The sequence below is a fragment of the Pristiophorus japonicus genome, chromosome 13 (assembly GCF_044704955.1).
Source record: "Pristiophorus japonicus isolate sPriJap1 chromosome 13, sPriJap1.hap1, whole genome shotgun sequence".
NCBI lineage: Eukaryota > Metazoa > Chordata > Chondrichthyes > Pristiophoridae > Pristiophorus > Pristiophorus japonicus.
In genome coordinates, this window is record NC_091989.1 from 192,642,280 (window position 1) to 192,660,463 (window position 18,184).

General features: G+C 53.4%; 1 protein-coding gene across 1 annotated transcript in view; it reads left to right on the forward strand.

Moving 5' to 3' along the window:
• The window catches only part of cdh16 (cadherin 16, KSP-cadherin), a 110,443-nt gene that overhangs the window by 32,155 nt on the left and 60,104 nt on the right, over positions 1–18,184 (forward strand). Inside the window, exons 4-5 of the mRNA XM_070896871.1 lie at positions 4,353–4,491; positions 8,117–8,275. Of these exons, the coding sequence (XP_070752972.1) occupies positions 4,353–4,491; positions 8,117–8,275 (298 nt within the window). The remainder of the gene's footprint in view (positions 1–4,352; positions 4,492–8,116; positions 8,276–18,184) is intronic.

The following is an 18,184-nucleotide window of genomic DNA, read 5'->3' on the forward strand; positions in this document are numbered from 1 at the left end:
ACACACCCCCACATCCGCTACTCCCACCACCACACACCCCTACCGGCCACTCCTCCCCACCCCCACACACCCCCACCCCCGCTCCTCCCACCCCCACACACCCCCACCCCTGCTCCTCCCACCCCCACACACCCCTACCTCCACTCCTCACATCCCCACACACCCCGACCCCCGCTCCTCCCACCCCCCCACACACCGTTCCCACCCCCCCCACGCACCCCACCCCCTCTCCCCCCCCCCCTCCCGCCCCCACACCCCCCCTCCCGTCCCACCCCCCCAACACACCCCCACCCCCGCTCCTCCCACCCCCACACACACAGCCCCCACCCCCACTCCTCCACCCCCACACACCCCCACTCCCGCTCCTCCCACCCCCACACACCCCCACCCCCACTCCTCCCACCCCCACACACCCACACCCCCGCTCCTCCTACCCCCAAACACCCCTACCCCCGCACCTCCCACCCCGCACACACCCCTCCCCCGCTCCCCACCCCCACACACCCCCACCCCCGCTCCTCCCATCCCCACACACCCCTACCCCCGCACCTCCCACCCCCACACACCCCTACCCCCGCTCCTCCCATCCCCACAACCCCTACCCCCGCACCTCCCACCCCCACACACCCCCACCCCCGCTCCTCCCACCCCACACACCCCCTACCCCCGTTCCTCCCACCCCCACACACCCCCATCCCCGCTCCTCCCACCCCCACACACCCCCACCCCCGCTCCTCCCACCCCACACACCCTACCCCCGTTCCTCCCACCCCCACACACCCCCATCCCTGCTCCTCCCACCCCCACACACCCCCACCCCCGCTCCTCCCAACCCCACACACCCCTACCCCCACTTCTCCCATCCCACACTCCCGCACCCCCGCTCCTCCCACCCCCACCAAACCCCCACCCCGCTCCTCCCACGCCCACACACCCCCTCCCCCGCTCCTCCCACCCCCCCAACACACCCCCACCCCCGCTCCTCCCACCCCCACACACACAGCCCCCACCCCCACTCCTCCCACCCCACACACCCCCACTCCCGCTCCTCACACCCCCACCCCCACTCCTCCCACCCCCACACACCCCCAACCCCACTCCTCCCACCTCACACACCCCCACCCCCGGCTCCTCCCACCCCCACACCCCCCACCCCCACTCCTCCCACCCCCACACCCCCCCAACCCCACTCCTCCCCACCTCACACACCCCCACCCCCACTCCTCCCATCCCCACACTCCCCCACCCCCGCTCCTCCCTCCCCCACACACCCCCACCCCCGCTCCTCCCACCACCACACACCCCCACCCCCGCTCCTCCCACCCCTCAACACACCCCCACCCCCGCTCCTCCCACCCCCACACACCCCCACCCCGCTCCTCCCAACCCCACACACCTCCACCCCCGCTCCTCCCACCCCCACACACCCCTATCCCCGCTCCTCCCACCCCCACACACCCCTACCCCCACTCCTCCCATCCCCACACACCCCTACCCCCGCTCCTCCCACCCCCCCACACACCGTTCCCACCCCCCAACACACCCCCACCCCCGCTCCTCCCGCCCCCACACACCCCCTCCCCCGCTCCTCCCACCCCCCCAACACACCCCCACCCCCGCTCCTCCCACCCCCACACACACAGCCCCCACCCCCACTCCTCCACCCCCACACACCCCCACTCCCGCTCCTCCCACCCCCACACACCCCCACCCCCACTCCTCCCCACCCCCACACACCCCCACTCCCCGCTCCTCCCACCCCCACACACCCCCACCCCCGGCTCCTCCCACCCCCACACCCCCCAACCCCACTCCTCCCACCTCACACACCCCCACCCCCACTCCTCCCACCCCCACACAGCCCCCACCCCCACTCCTCCCACCCCCACACCCCCCCCCACCCCCACTCCTCCCACCCCCACACCCCCCCAACCCCACTCCTCCCACCTCACACACCCCCACCCCCGGCTCCTCCCACCCCCACACACCCCCACCCCCACTCCTCCCACCCCCACACACACAGCTCCCACCCCCCCCCCCACACACCCCCCCGCTCTCCGCCCCACACACACCCTCGCTCTCTCCCACCCCCCCACACACCCCGCTCTCCCCCCCCCGCACACCTCCGCTCTCCCCCCCCACACACCCCCCGCTCTCCCCCCCCACACACCCCCGCTCTCCCCCCCCCGGCACACCCCCCGCTCTCCCCCCCCCACACACACCCCCACTCTCCCTCCCCCACACACACCCCCGCTCTCCCCACCCACACACACCCCCACTCTCCCCCACCCCCCCACACACCCCCGCTCTCCCCCCCCCACACACCCCCGCTCTCCCCCCCCCACACACACCCCCACTCTCCCTCCCCCACACACACCCCCGCTCTCCCCACCCACACCCCCCCGCTCTCCCCCCCCACACACACCCCCGCTCTCCCCCACCCCCCCACACACCCCCACTCTCCCCCCCCCACACACACCCCCACTCTCCCTCCCCCACACACACCCCCGCTCCCCCCCCCACACACCCCCGCTCTCCCCCCCCCCACACCCCCCGCTCTCCGCCCCCCACACACCCCCGCTCTCCCCCACCCCCCCACACACCCCCGCTCTCCCCCCCCCCCACACACCCCCGCTCCCCGCCCCCCACACACCCCCGCTCTCCCCCACCCCACACACCCCCGCTCCCCGCCCCCCACACACCCCCGCTCTCCCCCCCCCCCCACACACCCCCCGCTCTCCCCCCCCCCCACACACCCCCGCTCTCCCCCACCCCCCCACACACCCCGCTCTCCCCCCCCCCACACCCCCACTCTCCCCCCCCCACACACCCCCGCTCTCCCCCACCCCCCCACACACCCCCGCTCTCCCCCCCCCCACACACTCCCGCTCTCCCCCACCCCCCCACACACCCCCGCTCTCCCCCACCCCCCCACACACTCCCGCTCTCCGCCCCCCCCACACACCCCCACTCTCCCCCCCCCACACACCCCCGCTCTCCCCCACCCCCCCACACACCCCCACTCTCCCCCCCCCCCACACACCCCCGCTCTCCCCCACCCCACACACCCCCGCTCCCCGCCCCCCACACACCCCCGCTCTCCCCCCCCCCCACACACCCCCGCTCTCCCCCCCCCCACACACCCCCGCTCTCCCCCACCCCCCCACACACCCCCGCTCTCCCCCCCCCCACACCCCCACTCTCCCCCCCCCACACACCCCCGCTCTCCCCCACCCCCCCACACACCCCCGCTCTCCCCCCCCCACACACTCCCGCTCTCCCCCACCCCCCCACACACCCCCGCTCTCCCCCACCCCCCCACACACTCCCGCTCTCCCCCCCCCCCACACACCCCCGCTCCCCGCCCCCCACACATCCCCGCTCTCCTGTCCGTAGTAGTTGCAGACTCTGACTCTGAGGACAGTTATTCCCACACTGATGTTTCTCAGCTCTGTATCAGTGCACAAAGGCGGAACTATCATAGACCGATACAGCACAGGAGGAGGCCATTCGGCCCATCGAGCCTGTGCCAGCTCTGTGACAGAGCGATCTAATTAGTCCCACTCCCCCCCGCTCTTTCCCCACAGCCCTGAAAATTTCTCCCCTTCAAGTATTTATCCAATTCCCAGTTTGAAAGTTACTATTGAATCTGCTCCCACCGCCCTTTCAGGCAGCGCGTTCCCGATCACAACAACTCGCTGCGTAAAAAAATGTCTCCTCATCCCCCCTCTGGTTCTTTGGCTGATTATCGTCAACCTGTGTCCCTCTGGTTACCCATCCTCTTGCCTCTGGATGCAGTTTCTCCCTGTTTACTCTATTAAGACCCCCTCATGATTTTGAGAACCTTCATCAAATCTCCTCTAAACCTCTACGCTAGATGGTTCCTAAAACCCTAATTTCCGAGATTGTGAAAAGCCCTCTGTATACGGGAACGGTAGCACGGTGGTCATGTTACGGGACCAGTAATCTAGAAGCCCGGACCGATGATCCGGGACATGAGAACAAATGCCACCACGGCACCTGGGGAATTTCAATTCTGTTAATTAAATCAACTAATTGTCATAAAAACCCATCGGGTTCACTAATGTCCCTGTAGGGAAGGAAATCTGCCGCCCTTACCCGGTCTGGCCGATATGTGACTCCAGACCCACAGCGATGTGGTTGACTCTTAACTGCCCCTGAAATGGCCCAGGTGTATTCAGGGAGGCGGCTCACCACCACCTTCTCAAGGGGCAATTAGGGATGGGCAATAAATGCCGGCCTTGCTAGCGACGCCCACATCCCAGGAACCAATGAAATAAATGCAAGTTCTTGTCTCCTTTCTTTCTGATTCTCTTTACCTTCTGCCCTAGGTGAATGTTACCGATACTGAGGGGAGACAACTTAATGATCCCATTTCTATTGCAATCATTGTCAGTGATAAGAATGACAACGCTCCTCAGTTTGAACAGGAGACATTTTTTGCAAGTGTCCATCAGGGATCGCAAGCAGGTAACCCAGACACACCGCCAGGAATAATGATGTAATGCTGGTTCAGGAAATCTACAAGCAACATAGAAAATGCTCAATGCGCTCAGCAAGTCAGGAGCGATGGTGAATAGATAGGAAGGGTGTTGGCCTTTCTGCCATTGTCCATCATCTCCTGACTTACTGAAAATACCAAACAGCCATTCACTCAATTAACCCAACCAGCCAATCACTCAGCTAACCTAACCAGCCAATCACTCAGCTAACCAAACCAGTTATTCGCTCAGTTAACCCAACCAGCCAATCACTCAGCTAACCTAACTAGCCATTCACTCAGTTAACCAAACCAGTCATTCGCTCAGTTAACCCAACCAGCCAAATCACTCAATTAACCCAACCAGCCAATCACTCAGTTAACCCAGCCAGCTAATCTACCAACTAACTTGCAGTGGAACCGGCAGGAAAGCAAACCAGCTGTTCCACCAATCTACTATTCAATTAAACCAACAAGCAACTTCAACCAACCAGCAAACTAACCTAACTAGTTACCCAAACCAGCCAAACTCACAAATTTATTCAACCACTAACAATACAGCTCGTCAAATCAGCCAGTCCTAGAACTAATTGAACCAGTTAACAAGTTCATAAGAACATAAGAACATAAGAATTAGGAACAGGAGTAGGCCATCTAGCCCCTCGAACCTGCTCCGCCATTCAACAAGATCATGGCTGATCTGGCCGTGGACTCAGCTAACTAAACCAGCTAACTAGATCAGCTAACCTAACCAGTTAACTAGTTCAGCTAACTAAACCAGATAACTAATTCAGCTAACTAAACTAGCTAACTAAACCAGCTAACTAGTTCAGCCAAAATAACCAGTTAACTAGTTCAGCTAACTAAACCAGCTAACTAAACTGGCTAATTAGTTCCGCTGTTTCAAACAACCCAAAAAACGACTAATCCAAAAAGCTAGCAAAACAATTAATCCAACCAGCTAATCAACCGGTCAACTAATCTAACCAGCCAGAAAACTGACCAACTAAAGTGAATTAGCGGCAATGTGGTGTGGGCCCAGGTAACCACGCTGGTCTTTCCCGCCTTTTTCATTGGCCGGGTACAATCGGTGAGCCCTGAGCTTCATGGGCATCTACCATTGTCAGGCAAACTGGGAGGGGGGGTCAAGGTGCAGTGGGAAGTCTCCACTGTTGCGCCTGTGTCCCATAGTTTTCCGAGGCCACCCCAGGGAAGGCGGGGCCCTGGGGAAATGGAGGTAGCCGCCCCCAGGTGCTCCCAGGGAGGGAGAAGGCCTTTGTGCTGCCCTCGGTGATTTACCCGCTGAAGGCCCCGGACTCTGCCCAGGCCCTCAATGGGTCTTTGTTTCGGAATGTCTGTCCCTATAACATCCTTTGTAGAATCGTCTGGTATGGGAGCAGCTGGAATGTCCTTGCTAGCACTGTCACCACCTCAGCATCTCCCAAAGCGCTTCACAGCCAAGGAAGTACTTTTGGAGTGTAGTCACTGTTGTAATGTGGGAAACGCAGCAGCCAAATTACGCACAGCAAGCTCCCACACACAGCGATGTGATAATGACCAGATAATCTGTTTTAGTGATGTTGGTTGAGGGATAAATATTGGCCCCAGGACACCGGGGAGAACTCCCCTGCTCTTCTTCTAAATTGTGCCATGGGATCTTTTACATCCAATTAAGAAACGCCTAGATTTTTGTGCTCAAGTCTCTGGAGTGGGACTTGAACTCATAACCTTCTGACACAAAGGTGATTGTGCTACCCACTGAGCCACAGCTGACACCTCTATTCCTGCATCATCATCGGCAGTCCCTCGGAGTCGAGGAAGACTTGCTTCCACTCTAAAAGTGAGTTCTCAGGTGACTGAACAGTCCAATATGGGAATTACAGTCTCTGTCACAGGTGGGACAGACAGTGGTTGAGGGAAGGGGAGGGTGGGACTGGTTTGCCGCACGCTCCTTCCGCTGCCTGCGCTTGGTTTCTGCATGCTCTCGGCGACGAGACTCGAGGTGCTCAGCGCCCTCCCGGATGCACTTCCTCCACTTTGGGCGGTCTCTGGCCAGGGACTCCCAGGTGTCGGTGGGGATGTTGCACTTTATCAGGGAGGCTTTGAGGGTGTCCCTGTAACGTTTCCTCTGCCCACCTTTGGCTCGCTTGCCGTGAAGGAGTTCCGAGTAGAGCGCTCGCTTTGGGAGTCTCGCTTCTGGCTATTCCTACATTACAACAGTGACTACACTTCAAAAAAAAGTACTTCATTGGATGCCCTGAGGTTGTGAAAGGGGCTATATAAATGCAAGGCTTTCCTCTTCTTTTTTTCTAACTCTGGGTAAGTGAGACGGAATCTCAAACACAACTTCAGCGTTCCTTTGACGGGGGAAGCTATGACCAGCTGCTCCCTCTAGCCCACCAGCCCAAAGCTTTGTCTAATCAGGTGTTTTCCGTTTAGTTGGCGAGAAGTTTTCTGCCTCCACAGTGTGACACCTGCTGACAGCCAAGTTATATCTGGCAGAAGCCCTAGTGTGCTGGGCAGCTATTTATCAATGGGATAAAGATAGGTCTGGGGTTAACTTGGAGGGTCATAGAACAAATAAATAAGAGTCAAAATTAAAATGAATTGACCAAGAATAACACAGAAACATCTGGAGGATTTGGCCATTCGGCCCCTTGCCACTGTTCCTTCCGTAAGTAATCGTCAGAAACACTGTGTTAAAGTGCCCAGAGGCAGAGGGTTAGAGCTAATGGCCTGTGTCAGGCCTGGCTCAGTGGGGAGCACTCTCACCTCTGAGACCTGAGCACATAAATCCATATATCACTTGAGCACATAAAGCTCTGAGGGAGTGCGGCACTACCGAGGGGCCGTCTTTCGGATGGGATGTAAAACCGAGGCCCCGTCTGCCCTCTCAGGTGGACGTAAAAGATCCCACGGCCACCATTTCGAAGTATACTGGAGCCAAAACCTATCCCTCAACCAACATCACTAAAACAGATTATCTGGTCATTATCACATTGTGGGAGCTTGCTGTGCGCAAATTGGCCGCCGTGTTTCCCACATTACAACAGTGACTACACTCCAAAACGAACTTCATTGGCTATGAAGTGCTTTGAGACATCCGGTGATCGTGAAAGGTGCTATAGAAATGCAAGCCTTTTAATAATGGTAGGAGAGACTAGAACTAGGGGGCATAATCTTAGAATAAGGGGCCGCCCATTTCAAACTGAGAGGAGGAGGAATTTCTTCTCTCAGAGGCTTGTAACTCTGTGGAATTCGCTGCCTCAGAGAGCTGTGGAAGCCGGGACATTGAATAAATTTAAAACAGAGATAGACAGTTTCTTAACCGATACGGCAATAAGGGGTTATGGGGAGCGGGTGGGGAAGTGGAGCTGAGTCCATGATCGGATCAGCCATGATCGTATTAAATGGCGGAGCAGGCTCGAGGGGCCGTATGGCCTACTCCTGCTCCTATTTCTAAAGTTCTTATGGTGAGCTTGACGTCAGTGCGGAGAGCACCGGTGGAATCGGTGGCTTGCCACTAGGCTGCCGAGAGAGAAAACACCGGCACGGACCTGCTGGGCCCGGTGGCCTGTATCTGTACGTTTGATGTAATTCTATTTTCTGCCGTAGGATACAGCATCCTGTCCACGCCAGCCACTGACCTGGACGACCCCTCGTTGCCCAGCGCTGACCTGCGCTACGCAATCCGCTCGCAGACACCAGCACAGCCCTCCGAGACCATGTTCCAGATTGATGTCCTGACTGCTGACATTTCACTGACTGCGGAAGGTACTGTCTCTCTCTCCCAGCCTGGCGCAGTATAGAACAGTAACCCCCCCCGGCCGGGGAATCCAGAGTCTAGACTCCTCCCCTCAATGTGTCCAGGGTACCCCTGCCTTCCTGCGACTGCTCCGTGAGCAAGAACCTCCAACATCCATAGGCTTCTGGGAGAATCAGTGAGGAACACTGGCCCAGTGTAACAAATATACCTCCAACTACATTAACTCTGATTTCCCCCCCGCCCCCCCGCCCCGTCTCAGAGAACAAAAGAAAATTCAGGGGTGATTTGGCTCATCAAAGCCCATCCCTCCAATACCCTAACCCTCCCATCGAAGCCCATCCCTCCAATACCCTAACCCTCCCATCGAAGCCCATCCCTCCAATACCCTAACCCTCCCATCGAAGCCCATCCCTCCAATACCCTAACTCTCCCATCGACTCCCATCTCTCGTCCCCTAACCCTCCCATCGAAGCCCATCCCTCCAATACCCTAACTCTCCCATTGAAGCCCATCCCTCGTCCCCTAACTTTCCCATCGAAGCCCATTCCTCCAGTACCCTAACTCTTCCGTTGAATCCCATCCCTCTATACACTTACTCCCCCATTGAAGCCCATCCCTCCTGTCCCCTAACTTTCACATCGACTCCCATCCTTCCAGTCCCCTAACCCTCCCATCGAAGCCCATCCCTCCAGTCCCCTAACTCTCCCATCGAAGCCCATCCCTCCAGTACCCTAACTCTTCCGTTGAATCCCATCCCTCTATACACTTACTCCCCCGCTGAAGCCCATCCCTCCAGTCCCCTAACCCTCCCATCGAAGCCCATCCCTCCAGTCCCCTAACCCTCCCATCGAAGCCCATCCCTCCAGTCCCCTAACTCTCCCATCGAAGCCCATCCCTCCAGTCCCCTAACTCTCCCATTGAAGCCCATCCCTCCAGTCCCCTAACCCTCCCATCTAAGCCCATCCCTCCAGTCCCCTAACTCTCCCATCTAAGCCCATCCCTCCAGTCCCCTAACTCTCCCATCGAAGCCCATCCCTCCAGTCCCCTAACCCTCCCATCTAAGCCCATCCCTCCAGTCCCCTAACTCTCCCATCGAAGCCCATCCCTCCAGTCCCCTAACCCTCCCATCGAAGCCCATCCCTCCCGTCCCTTAACTCCCCCGCTGGAGCCCATTTCTCTTGTACATTAACTCTCTAATCAAGGTATCTAATTGTGGTTTGATGTCTCACTATTGAGTTGCCCGGCAGACATCTGTCACTCTTTGAGTAAAGCTTCCCCTCCTGATGCCAGTTGTAAATTTATTTTTCATTGATGTCCATTTATGTTTTCTGGGCCTACTTTCCAAGTTCATCTTATCGACAACATTTAATATTTAGTATGTCCCAATGAGGGCCCCTATTAACCTCCTTCTTTCTGGCCGGTGGTTCCTGAGAAGTTCTAATCTCTCCTCATTTCTCACCCGCTTTACACGAGCCGATTTTCCTGTTCTCTTTTCCCTTTTCCAATGCGAGCTTCTCCTGAAGGTGCTAGCTCTTGTTGGGTGGGGTTTCACAGGGGCTCGGCAAGTTTACATTCCCCACCTGTGACCATACACAGCGAGCTGTTCAACCGCAGGGGCATCACAATTGAGCTCGATCCTGTTTATGCTCGACATCCAGACAAGGACTGAGGTCACTCGGACTGAGCTCAGAGTGTGAGCCTAGTCTGATCATATAAACCCCTCACCCCGCACCCCTCCCCAACCATCCCCCAAAACCTTCTAGCCCAGGGTCCCAGTGAAGTCAATTGTTCATAGATATTACAGCCATTCGGCCCAACCCGTCTGTGCTGGTGTTTATGCCCCACATCAGCCTCTTCTCACCCCATCAACATATCCTTCTATTCCTTTCTCCCTCATGTCTTTATCCAGCTTCCCCCTTAAACGCATCGATACTATTCACCTCGACCACTCCCTGTGACAGCGAGTTCTACATTCGCACCACTCTCTGGGTAAAGAAGTTTCTCCTGAATTGATCAGTGATTGTCTTATATTGATGGCCCCTAGCTCTGGTCTCCCCCACAAGTGGAAACATCTTCTCTGCGTCTACCCGATCGAACCCCTTCATAATAGCAAAGCCCTCGATCGGGTCCCCTCCCTCAACCTTCTCTTTTCTGGAGTAGCTCCTATTTTTTATGTTCTTATATAAAGAGCCCCGGCCTGTTCAGCCTTTGGTGTGCTAGTGCTTACCCCCACACACACCCCCCCCCACACACACACAAACATTCATGGCAGGAACCAGCCGATTCAGAACCGAGGTACTGGCTCTTGTTGGGTAGGGTTTCACAGGGGCTCGGCAAGTTTCTGTGAGGTGAGGATCTGTCAGCTACAGCTCTGCTGTGAGGGGAGCATTTAGCAACGCGCTTGACGACACCTCGAATGAAAAGCCAGCATGACCTTCAGTGAAGCACAAAACACATAGGACAGGCACGTAACACAATACCCGCAGTTACACATAGCCTTATCACAGGGAAACAACTCCCTCTGTCACACCGTGGGCCACTGTCCCAGCACGCTGGCTGCTGTATGTGGTGTACCGGCAGGAGCTGACTCAACCGATGCTGCGAAAAGTGACTCTGTCATCGGACGTTGCTGACAGTAATTGTCACTGACTGTTGTCACAGCAACAGGAGTGAGCTCTGTGCCATGCAGCTTGGGACATTTAGTTCCCACTGAGCGGATGAAATATTTCGTTGGTATAAAGACACGGAGGTTGTGAATGTTTTGAGTGTATTTGTAAAAGAGCAAATGTTGGCTTTTCGCTCGGTTCCTCCGTCCCCTTGAAGTGATTGAGTTGAGCTATTGTCAGGGACGGATTAAGGGCAGTACCCTGCCATGGACACCCTACTCCCATTCACATCCTGCAGTAAATGACATTAGTGAGCTAAGTCACAGGGCAGTATACTGAGTATGCATCAGGTCAAGGTCAGGTCAAGTCTACGTCTCAGGTTATGATCTCATTGATACGAGGACGACACTCATTTAATATTTTATTATGTTTCCAAACAATCAAACCGAAACCTTGATAAAACCCTGTATAAACAGTAAACAACAACGCTTTAATTTTAAAAATCCTTATATTTCGAAACTAAATCGATAATGACAACAATTTAGAACAAGACAATGTTTTTGGAAGACCGTCATTTGTCATTTTATTCCATTTTCTCCACAGAGGCAACTACAAATATAACTCCCCCCCTCCCCCCCACACACACACACACACACACACACACTCCCCCCACCCCCCCCACATGGGTATAACATGACATTGGTCTTTTCCTAGATTTGTGTCGGTTAAACTCGTTAATGATTTTTGAGAAGTCAAGTTCTCTCAGTACTTCGCTCTCGATGCCCATGATTGAAAGACTATTGAGTCGCTCTTGTCCCATTCGGTTCCATACCCCATCCTTGATGCTTTAGTCTCGGGAAGGACCGCTCACCACTGTAATCTGATACCATCATCGACAGATATATCCGAAGAGCTATTTCAATGTTAGCAAAGGTTTGGGTGAGGGCGTGTGTCAGGAGGAGTTGGTACATTCTCAGCTCTGCTGACTTAGTTTGTTTGACACAAATTGAGGTATGAAGCTCTGTTGAGGATACCACCAAGCTAGAAAACTGGATGAATTCACTTTCAATCATAGCTTCCAGATCTTTGGGATAGGAGCGGGCAAGATTTGTTGCGGCTTGCTTGATCTCATGAGTCGAGAGAGTGGCTAGCTTGGACAGGAATCCAAACTTACATTTGATTTCCTTGTGTGCTTCAAGGCGATGTTTCAAGGTACTGATCAGTTGATCAATGATGACAAGGAACACTCCAGTTTTGAATTTCTCCTTGGGTGACAGCACAGTGTTTTCAGCGTCTCCATCGTCATAGCGACAGTTGTGTAGCCGGACGCGCCTCTGAGTTGAATTATACCCATTGTGGCCACACAGTTTAACCCCATGGTCTTCAAAGTCCTCAAACTCTGTCCGCTGGGTCTTGACAAAATTGAGCAGAGACTCGAGTAAGGACACCATGACATTCAGATTCAAGCCGGTCTCTTGAAGCGAGAGATTGGTCAGGTGAAAATGTTTCAAGACTGTCTTCCAAATAACAGTTCACCCAGGATCAACTGAGCTTCATTTCAGCATTTCATGATGTTCCACGTCAGTTGCCAGGGATTCCAGCACTTTGCATTTGGGAGTGTAACCTTTGAGCAGGGCTGGCCATGCTTCATACCTTGCTGAAACAATGCCGCAGGAATATCAATGCCGGTGCACTCAAAGACCCTGCTAAGGAAGCCCTATTCAGCCAGCGCCTCACTACCAACCTGACGACTCCCAGTGACCCAGAGACGCAGAGTGTCCACAGTACCTGGTCTGCCCTCAAGGCCTCCATAGTCAGCACCTGTGAAAAGACGCGTAGTCAATCGACCAGGAAACACCAGGACTGGTTCGACGAGAATGACCAGGAGACCCAGGAGCTAATATGCCACAAACGCAAGGCATTCTTGGACTGGAAGCAGCAACACAACTCGAGGGCAAGAAACCATCTCTACAGACGTCTGAAGGCCGAGGTCCAACAGAAAACCCGTGACCTAAAGAACAGATGGTGGCTGGAGAAAGCACAGGAGATCCAGCAACTAGCCGACAACCATGACGTGCGAGGATTCTTCAGCGCAATCACGACCACCTACGGCCCAAGCACCCAATGCCCTACCCCACTGAGGGCCAAGAACGGAGAGGTGCTCATCAAGGACAGAGAGGCAGTCAGTGCCCGCTGGAAGGAGCACTTCAAGGATCTCCTCATCCGAGACTCTGTTTTTGATGCGAGTGTCCTCGACTCCATCCCACATCATGCCACCCGCCACCAGCTCAGCACAACCCCAGCCCGGCACGAGGTTGAAAAGGCCATCCATCAAATGAAGAACAACAAGTCATCAGGAGCAGATGGAACCCCGCTGAAGCACTAAAACATGGTGGAGAAGCACGACTGGCAAAGAACCATGACCTCATCGCTCTTATCTGGAAGGAGGAGCACATAGAAACATAGAAAATAGGTGCAGGAGTAGGCCATTCGGCCCCTGGAGCCTGCACCGCCATTCAATAAGATCATCCTTGCTCCTGTACTCAAATCCTCTTGCAATGAAGGCCAACATACCATTTGCCCCTAACTGCTTGCTGCACCATGTTTGCTTTCAATGACTGGTGTACAAGGACACCCAGGTCCCTCTGTACATCCACACTTCCCAAGCCATCACCATTTAAATAATACTTTGTCCTTATGTTTTTTCTACCAAAATGGATAACTTCACATTTATCCACATTATACTGCATTTGCCTTGTGTTTGCCCACTCACCGAACCGATCTAAATCATCTTTGCATCCTCCTAACAACTCACAATGCACCTAGTTTTGTGTCGTCAGCAAACTTGGAAATATTACATTTAGTTCCCGCATCTAACTCATTTATATATATTGTGAATAGCTGAAGCCCAAGCACTGATCCCTGCGGTACCCCACTAGTCACTGTCCGCCACCCCGAAAAAGACCCATTTATTCCAACTCTCTGTTTCCTGTCAGGTAACCAATTTTCAATCCAGACCAATACATTACCCCCAATCCTATGTGCTTTAATTTTGCACACTAACCTTTTATGTGGGACTTTATCAAAGGCCTCCTGAAAATCTAAATACACTACATCCACTGGTTCTCCCTTATCTATACTATCAGTTACATCCTCAAAAAACTCCAGTAGGTTTGTCAAATAATCCATTCATAAATCCATGTTGACTTTGTTTAATCCCGTTGATATTATCTACGTGTGCCGTTATCACATCCTTTATAATAGACGCCAGCATTTTCCCTACTACTGATGTCAGGCTAACCAGTCTGCAGTTCCTCGTTTTCTCTCTCCCTCCTTTTTTAAATAGTGGGGTTACATTTGCTACTCTCCAATCTGCAGGAACTGTTCCATAATCTATAGAATTTTGGAAGATGGCAACCAATGCATCTAGTATTGCCATTGGAGGGAGCAGCGTGCACGGTATACCACTGCAGTGAGCAGCGTGTGGTGGTATACCACTGCAGGGAGCAGCGCGCACAGTATACCACTGCAGGGAGCAGCGCGTGGTGGTATACCACTGGAGGGAGCAGCGTGTGGTGGTATACCACTGCAGGGAGCAGCGTGCACGGTATACCACTGGAGGGAGCAGCGTGTGGCGGTATACCACTGCAGGGAGCAGCGTATAGTGGTATACCACTGCAGGGAGCAGCGCGTGCTGCTGCAGGAGGGCGAGGGCTGGGAAGCCAGGTCGCTGATTGCAGTGCGGGCAGGTACAGCAGGAGGGGCGAAGGAGTGGCAAGAGTTTGTAGATGGTAGTGATCGGGGCCCAGGAGAGGCGTGAGTCTGGGGCCCAGGAGAGGCGAGGGCCCAGGGGCAGCACGGGCCCAGCCCACACTGCGATATGTGAGTGCACTAGGTCCGTGCAGCAGAGCTGGTCTCCAGTCGTCCTGGTTAACCCTTGCCACTGGACCAAGACCTCGCTCTGTCAAGCCCGTGTGGTGGCTGGTGTGCAACGGTCACCCCACGTTAAAAAAATCCACGCACAGGCATCTTCCACCCTTCAAATGGAGTTCAGGATCCGGAATATTAGATCCTTCATTCAAACACCTGTGAACTCATCCCTTTTTGGTGTGTAAGCAAGTCATCCTCGATACGAGGGACTGCCTATGATGATGATGATATTTCCATGGCTACCTCTTTTAGTACTCTGGGATGCAGATCATTGGGCCTTGGGGATTTATCGGTCTTCAGTCCCATTAGTTTCTCCAGCACTATTTTCTTACTAATAATCATTTCCTTTTATTCCTCTTGCTCACTGGACCCTTGGTTCCCTAGCATTTCTGGGACGTTATTTGTATCCTCTTCCGTGAAGACAGAACCGAAGTATTTTTTAAATTGTTCTGCCATTTCCTTGTTCCCCATTGCAAATTCTCCCGTTTCTGTCTGTAAAGGACCTACACTTGTCTTCACTAATCTTTTTCTTTTTATATACTTGTAGAAACTTTTGCAGTCGGTTTTTATGTTCCTTGCAAGCTTACTCTCATACTCTATTTTCCCTCTCTTAATCTCTTGGTCCTTTTTTGCTGAATTCTAAACTGCTCCCAATCCTCAGGCTTGCTACTTTTTCTGGCAACTTTGTATGACTCCTCTTTGGATTTAATACTATCCTTAATTTCTTTTTGTTAGCCATGGTTGGGCCACTTTTCCTTTTGTGTTTTTACGCCAGAAAGGAATGTATAACTGTTGCAATTCATGCATTCGTTCCTTAAACATTAGCCATTGCCTTTCCACCGTCATGTCTTTTAATGAATCTTCCTGCTGCAACTGTACAGGGTATTGGTGAGGCCGCACCTGGAGTACTGCGTGCAGTTTTGGTCACCTTACTTAAGGAAGGATATACTAGCTTTGGAAGGGGTACAGAGACGATTCACTAGGCTGATTCCGAAGATGAGAGGGTTACCTTCTGATGATAGATTGAGTAGACTGGGTCTTTACTCGTTGGAGTTCAGAAGGATGAGGGGTGATCTTATAGAAACATTTAAAATAATGAAGGGGATAGACAGGATAGAGGCAGAGAGGTTGTTTCCACTGGTCGGGGAGACTAGAACTAGGGGGCACAGCCTCAAAATACGGGGGAGCCAATTTAAAACCGAGTTGAGAAGGAATTTCTTCTCCCAGAGGGTTGTGAATCTGTGGAATTCTCTGCCCAAGGAAGCAGTTGAGGCTAGCTCATTGAATGTATTCAAATCACAGATAGATAGATTTTTAACCAATAAGGGAATTAAGGGTTACGGGGAGCGGGCGGGTAAGTGGAGCTGAGTCCACGGCCAGATCAGCCAGGATCTTGTTGGGTGGCAGAGCAGGTTCGAGGGGCTAGATGGCCTACTCCTGTTCCTAATTCTTATGTTCTTCTGTTCTTATGTTCTTATTAATGTTGGGGAGGTCCAGAACCAGGGGTCACAGTCTGGGGATGGGGGGTGGGCCATTTGGGACCGAGATGAGGAGAAACTTCTTCACCCAGAGAGTGGTGAACCTGTGGAATTCTCTACCACAGAAAGTAGTTGAGGCCAATTCACTAAATATATTCAAAAAGGAGTTAGATGAAGTCCTTACTACTCGGAGGATCTAGGGGAATGGCGAGAAAGCAGGAATGGGGTACTGAAGTTGCATGTTCAGCCATGAACTCATTGAATGGCGGTGCAGGCTCGAAGGCCGACTCCTGCACCTATTTTCTATGTTTTCTATGTTTCTATGTTTTATTTCCCAATCTATCATAGCCAATTCATTCCTCATACCTTCGTAGTTTCCTTTGTTTAGATTTAGGGCTCTTTGACGACAGATAGCCCTGAAGGCTTTAGTTTTTCATAAAGAAGTCGCCAGCGATACATCGATGCAGAGAGAAAATTTTGTACAATGGCAAAAAAATCTGACAATTGCTGGGCTGCATTCGGTACTGTTTTTCCCACAAGGTTGAGTGAGTGCACTGAGCATGGTACAAACGTCGCATATGGGCATTGCTCTTTGATAGTTTGGACACCAATGTATTTCCCACTCATATTTGAAGCATTATCATAAGATTGTCCATGACAATTTTGTATGTCGATCCCGTTCTCATCCAGGAAGGCCAGTATTATTTCTGCTATTTCTTGTCTTGCATAATCGATTATCGTCAAGAACTTTAGGACCAGTCGGTAGAACACGGCGGATGACAAATATCAGCTGGTCTGAGTGTGTGATATCTGGCGTTGAATCAACAGATATTGAATAGAACTTCGCTGATTTCATTTCCTGGATAATCGTCTCAAGTACTTTGCCACACATCAGACGAATCAGTTTTTCACAAGTGGTAGAAGACAAGTATGAAGTATGCCCCTTGCCTTTGTTGGCGAACCGCTTGATGTGTTCAGCAAGAAATGCATGGTGGTTTGCGAGAACCTCCAACACACCCAGATAATTATCATTATTTGGAGACCCAACGATTTCTTCTCTGCCTTGCAATGAAGGACCTCATTCACAGAGAAACGTTATCACACAGACAGCCCGCTCTAACACCTTGAGTCAGCACTGCAGTTCATTTTCAAACTGGAAGACAATATTACCATCCACACAACCAGTGCCTGCTTGCCTGGTGCACATTACTACCATGGCTTCTCTATGCTGGGGGCTGTTTTTGTGAGATGAAATCCTCTCATCTCCATGCTTCCAGTCATTAAACCCATGAGTAAAGTGGCTACTTGTTCGTGCTGTGACCTTGCAAGCAAAGCAGTATACTCGACCGTTTGGAGGTGAATAACAGGCACGTTCGCTCCACACATCCCCCTGTCAGCGGGTGCACACGTGTGAAGAAGGACTTCGAGCAGTATCAGCGACATCCTTCCTTGGCATGAATCACGCCGGAGTTTTGGAAGTCTTTAGTCACAGTTTCGGCAGTCCTTGCTACCTTTCGCAATCCAATGGCTTTGCCTGTCTCCTGAGATATTGTCTCCCCACAGCCCAATGTCGCTCGTAAGCTGCACCTCTTTCAGCTCAGTACACGCCAGTTGGTTTTCATCTTCTTCATCTTTTTGGACTCGGAGCTCCAACTCGGCCAACTCCGGGTCCGGGGCCACGAGTGGTTTGTTGTTGAAGTTGGCGGCACAGCGTCGTCTTGACCTTCATCTTCACGATCTTGAGTTTTTAGTTGGAAAAAAAGATCTAGTTTAAGCAGTTTAGCTACTTCTCGTATCTTTTGCCCCTCGTGTAGCTGGTGGTCTTTCCTATTTTTCGCCCCCGATTTGTGAGTAGAATGCATCTCGAGAAAAAGGGTATCGAGAGTCTGTTTACATCACGTGG